Here is a 6,028-nt window from a genome sequence, read left to right as displayed (position 1 = left end):
CATGCCCCAAAATGAGTCACTGTGAACAGAGCAAGGTAAAAAGGGTGTTGTTTTACACGACCACTGAGGAATTTTAACCAAAGTATGTTGCAGACCGTTCATGAAGACCCTAAAGAATCATACCAACTTGTGGAAGATCAATGTCCCCTTTGAAGCACAGCCACCACAAAATCAGACTTACTTTGAGATCATTCTGAGGTTAAATACATATTTAAAATCATAACAAGAAATATTTTATTAGCTATGATACCGTTTCTGAAATCAAATCTTTACATAGCTATGACAGTAAACACTGGAATCTAACAATGCCTTGGAAAAAAACAGTTAATCTTTAAAAAATGAAGCATAGCTATATATAAACCCATATAGGAAATAAAAGAGTTATCGAATAAGCTTGTTCTAAACTCCTGAAACGTTGTTTCGTATTTTAGAGTAGTCACTGCAATTTATGAGAGAAATCAATTAAATCTGTATGTGGGAGTGTGTGTGAAAAAAGCAGATGTAACCCCCTTTGTAATCCTTAACATTTTCATAAGTAACTGTAATTTAATTACATATTTTTTCTCAGTAACTGTAACTGATTACAATTACTTTGATTTTGTAATTAAATTACGTAATTCCGTTACATGTAACTAGTTACTCCCCAACACTGTTCTTCAACAACTGCATTTTCCCTCTACAGTCTATGTTTAGTAACAAAATATCTGGCAACCTTCTCATCCGACACCGTCACAACAAGCGCAAAAGCTGCTGGGTGACTCGACATGATGGTGGACTGCTTTTATAAGCCACTTTTACAGGACGACGGCGATGGACAGGTAGATGTTTTTGTCTGACTGCGCTCTATTTGTGTTGTGGGGTTGCCAAGTGATGCCGTATTCAAGGATCATAATCGTATACTGAAAAAGAGGCAGGATAAAGACGTTCCCCGGCGTGGAAACAGTTAGTTTGGGATCATTTCTGAAAACATGGCAATGTCCCTAACCCAAGCCTGCCGGAGTCTTGCCCTGTCTACATGGCTGCTGTCGTTTTGCTTCGTGCATTTGCTGTGTCTGGACTTCACAGTGGCAGAGAAGGAGGAATGGTACACTGCCTTTGTCAACATCACTTACCTGGATCCAGTGACATCTGAGATAAAGACAGACAAGAGTGAATGTGGCAGATATGGGGAGCACTCTCCTAAAAGAGATGCCAGGGGCTTTGTGTTTATGCCATCTCTTCTGCAGGACAGACAGGTGTGTGACAGTAACACTAAATTCCCTCTTCCTCATCCCAACATCCCATGGATAGCACTGATAGCCAGAGGAAACTGCACCTACAGGGAGAAGATAAGACATGCTGCTGCTCTCAATGCATCCGCTGTGGTCATTTTCAATGTGCTGTGTCTGGACTTCACAGTGGCAGAGAAGGAGGAATGGTACACTGCCTTTGTCAACATCACTTACCTGGATCCAGTGACATCTGAGATAAAGACAGACAAGAGTGAATGTGGCAGATATGGGGAGCACTCTCCTAAAAGAGATGCCAGGGGCTTTGTGTTTATGCCATCTCTTCTGCAGGACAGACAGGTGTGTGACAGTAACACTAAATTCCCTCTTCCTCATCCCAACATCCCATGGATAGCACTGATAGCCAGAGGAAACTGCACCTACAGGGAGAAGATAAGACATGCTGCTGCTCTCAATGCATCCGCTGTGGTCATTTTCAATGTGGGCTCCAGCATCTCCAATGAGACCATTACTATGCCACATCACGGTAAGATGAGATGCTTTTCTTGTGCATTTGCTCTCCAGACATCATTGTAAAATAAATATTGACCATTAAAGTGCAAGTTGTGCACTGTATTCCAAGTTTATAAACCCACTTTAATTGTAGAATGTATGAAGAGCAACTTAAAGGGACAGTTCACCTAAAAATGAAAATTCTGTCATCCTTTGCTCACCCTCAAGTTGTTCCAAACCTGTATGGATTTCTTTCTTCTGCTGAACACAAAAGCAGATATTTTGAAGAATGTGAGTAACCAAACGGTAGCCATTGACTTGAGGTTTTTTTTTTTCATACTATGAAAATCAATGGCACCTGTTTGTTTACCAGCATTCTTCAAAATATCGTCTTTTGTGTTCAACAGAAGAAAGAAATACATACAGGTTTGGAACAACTTTAGAGTAAGTAAATGATGACGGAATTATCATTTTTGGGTGATCTATGAAGAGACTTTTATTGAAGGCCATTTGAGTGAATAAATAATGACCAAATTGCTTTTCGGATGAACTATTCCTTTAATGTATAGCAAGGATATCACATCAATGCACCAACATGTGATTATGACCAGTGATGCATATTGTGTGATCTAAACTTGACCAGTTTGTTTCCACTATGAATAGTTAACATCTATCATGCACTGTATCCTGATGTGGAAAAACCTGTTAAACCCTTGAGATTTGCATGGTCTGTTTACATACTTTGCAGAGTATTAAGCCTCTTTTGCATCTTTGCATTAATATTTTCATATTGCATCATATTTCACACCAAAATCAAAAGAAAGAATATGTGCTACACTTTACAATAAGGTTCCATTAGGTACTTTATTTATTTATTGCATTTTAACATTGTTTTCATGAATATTATTAATAAAATAATATTGTTGTAATGCCAAAAAATATATAAAAAAGTTAACTGTTATGCTAAAAAACAAGGCATATTATTGCACATTAATGACATTCCCAACATCCCACTTTCCTGCACAGACTTTACAAACTTTTACCAGCTCTCCACACTTCTCTCGACTCCACTATATCATACTTATATGATTCATTTATTACAATAAAAGGAATCTTTTGGTCTACACACACATTTTCGGTGATTGTTGTCTTGACTCACTCTGAAGCAGCTAAGAATGATTTTTATTACTTGAGCTGTGACATGATTACTCAGTGTGTTTGCAGTCGCTGCAGGTTTCTTCTTGTTGTGTTTCCTTAGCAATGGATGATTTTCACAAAAACATGTCCAGGTCACACTGCAACCCAAGATCATAAGGAAAAATATTAGGAAACTATATTTTGCATAAAGAAAGCGGGGCTTAATTTTGGAACTTTTGTCTATTATTATTATTATTATAGTTATTAATGCATCAAAGATGTAGATGAGTTTGTTACTTCATCAAACAGATTTGGCGAAATGTAGCATTACATCACTTGCTCACCAGTGGATGCTCTGCAGTGAATGGGTGCCGTCAGAATGAGAGTCCAAACAGCTGATAAAAACATCACAATAATCCACAAGTAGCTGAGACAACTCCAGTCCATCATTGCTTCTGGCTAAAATATGTGATGTTTTTATCAGCTGTTTGGACTCCCATTCTGACGGCACCCATTCACTGCAGAGCATCCATTGGTGAGCAGGTGATGTAATGCTACATTTCTCAAGATCTGTTCCCATGAATAAACTCATCTACGTCTTGGACGGCCTGAGGGCGAGTACATTGTCAGTGATTTTGTGGGTGAATTATTCCTTGTAAACATGTTCCTTGTAAACATGTTCTCAAAGATCTTGTCTGTGCATGTTTCAGTTTGGTAACATTAGCAGGTTAGTGGGAGTTGTAAGATTGCTCAAACCAAGTCAACCACAAGAATCTCTCTTGCATTTTGCAGAACTCATGGTCATGACATGCTGTTGTGTCTGATCAAGAGTGTCTGTCTCTTTCACTTCCCCTCATTTTCTGGTCTCTTGACCCTTTGCTTCATGAATTCTTTGTAATTTTTGAGCGTTAGAGGCCATTGACTTTATCTGTTCGGCACTGAAAGTGCTGTCAGTGTCATGAGCAACAGTGTCCAGACAGAATATTCTGCATGTAGTTAAACCTGCTGTCTTTTTTTTCCCCCAATGTTATTGGGACAGTTCACCCATCAATTTTTTTTCTCCTCGTCATGTATCTTAGTCTTATACTCTGTAAGGCACAGTGGTTAAATCCTGTTGTGTTTACTTGTGCTATATAAATAAATGAAATGAAAATGAATGAAATGAAACTGACTACATTCATGCACAGCTTTCACCTCTGACCTGATGCTGTCATGTTGTTATTGATGAAGCTCCATAAAGGTGTTGTGTTTAGCATTAATCACAGGCTCCTGTATCCTGAACTCTGCAGTGCAGTAATTCATCTCTCAAATCCAGTGTTCAGCCAGTTCCTTGTTTGTAAATGGAGAGGGCTGGTACTCCGCACTGGTTAAGTGCATTCTTCATAGTTTTATTATTGCTTTCTTTGCTGACATGTTGGCTGCTTTACAGCTCAGTCCAGCAAGTGCTAATTTTGAGGATCAAATGACTGGCTTTCACAGATGCATGTTTAGAGTCCAGAATGAGTGAAGCCCTGAGCTTAGCTGAGATGTGTGAAGTCTTCAGTTTCAAATGATGCCTCTCTTGAAATGAGCAAAAAACACACAAAATAGTTTAAATGCAAATTCAATTAAATATCTAACAACAAGCAAATTATGTTTCTTAAAACATACAATAATGCTTAAAATTAGGTTTAACTTAAACATTAAATATTATGAAATTTTAGTGCACTTTTACAAATTATTAAAAAAAAAAACTGGCTTGATATGTGTTATAAAATGTATCTAATCTATCTATTTGTTTATTTGTTTGTTCATTTATTCTTAATGTAGGATTTATTAATTTATTTATTGCCTTGTTTTGCTTTTTTTGGAGATACATTTTTGTAATATATAAAAAGTCACCTATTTGTACCTGTTTTTGTTCGTTTGTTTCTGTGTCTGTTTTTGAATACAGCCTGCTTAAATCAGTGTTGTTATTGTTAAAACTAAAACTAATTTAAAATTATTTTTGTTAACTGAAATAAAGCTGAAATAAAATATAAATAGTAGACTTAAACTTTAAAAAAAAACTGAAATAAAAGAAGTTGAAGTACTAAAATGACAAAAACTAAAACAGAAATAAAAATAGAAATAATAAAGCTTATTAGAAATATTTAAAAAAGAAGATATACATAAACCCTAAAATGAAAATGGAAAATATTAAAATAAATGCTAACTCAAAAATATGAATAAATACTACAAAACAAAACAACTAAAACGACACTTGTTTTTATTTTGAAATATTATTACTTGAAAATATCAGATTTTATTCAATATTAAGTATTAGGTAACAAGTAAGATAAAGAAATAGCCTACTCTTAATAACACAAAAAAAAGATAAATTTTCTTTAAGTTTTCCAGTTTCTTCCTTTTCTGTGAAGCAGAATCCACCCAAATGAATTATGTCTTGTTAATGGCATCAGTTTAAAGGAAGGTGTGACCGATCCGTGTGTTTGTTCTCTGTGTTTAATTACATCAGGTTTGCAGATCTGTTCGAAGGCTTTTCCAGAGTCTAGAGAAGAGCCTAACTTGTTTTTAACATTGAATGACAGTGCAAAACGCTATGACTCGCTGACTGTCGGTGTGTTTTTATGTTGATCAATTAAAAGTGTGAAGTTTGGTGGTGAAGTATGTCATCTGTGTGAATCGTTTGAGATTTGAACCTATTATCATCGGTTTAGGAACCGGCGATGTGGTGGCTATCATGATTCCTGAGCCCAAAGGTCGTGAGATCATGGCCCTGCTGGAGAAGAACATAACCGTGGCCATGCACATCACCATCGGCACGCGCAACCTGCAGAAATACGTCAGCCGCACTTCTGTGGTGTTCGTCTCCATCTCCTTCATCGTCCTGATGATCATCTCTTTGGCCTGGCTGGTCTTCTACTACATCCAGCGCTTCCGCTACGCAAACGCACGAGACCGCAACCAGGTGCTGTACAGTCACGCTTTTATTTTACTCAACATGCGTTAAGAAAGCAAAGAGGGTCAAATTTGATTTAATGTTGGTTTAAAATCTGAAATTTCAATGTAGCCTGTTTCATGTCTTTTGCAGAGACGATTGGGCGACGCTGCAAAAAAGGCCATAAGCAAGTTACAAGTACGGACCATCAGGAAGGGTGACAAGGTTTGGGTCGTTTTGTGCTTTTTTC

The 6,028-nt window shown here is 37.1% G+C and overlaps 1 protein-coding gene across 1 annotated transcript in view; it reads left to right on the top strand.

Annotated features, from left to right (window-relative positions):
• The first annotated feature begins 744 nt into the window (after positions 1–744).
• Positions 745–6,028, top strand: part of LOC107703843 (RING finger protein 150-like) — a 12,782-nt gene continuing 7,498 nt past the window's right edge. Inside the window, exons 1-5 of the mRNA XM_016506605.1 lie at positions 745–1,121; positions 1,189–1,204; positions 1,456–1,755; positions 5,558–5,808; positions 5,932–6,003. Of these exons, the coding sequence (XP_016362091.1) occupies positions 969–1,121; positions 1,189–1,204; positions 1,456–1,755; positions 5,558–5,808; positions 5,932–6,003 (792 nt within the window). The 5' untranslated portion in view covers positions 745–968. The remainder of the gene's footprint in view (positions 1,122–1,188; positions 1,205–1,455; positions 1,756–5,557; positions 5,809–5,931; positions 6,004–6,028) is intronic.

The sequence above is a fragment of the Sinocyclocheilus anshuiensis genome, unplaced genomic scaffold (genome assembly GCF_001515605.1).
Source record: "Sinocyclocheilus anshuiensis isolate Anshui unplaced genomic scaffold, SAMN03320099.WGS_v1.1 scaffold274, whole genome shotgun sequence".
Taxonomy (NCBI): domain Eukaryota; kingdom Metazoa; phylum Chordata; class Actinopteri; order Cypriniformes; family Cyprinidae; genus Sinocyclocheilus; species Sinocyclocheilus anshuiensis.
The sequence above is the reverse complement of the archived record's forward strand: the minus strand, read 5'-3'. Positions and strand labels throughout refer to the sequence as shown.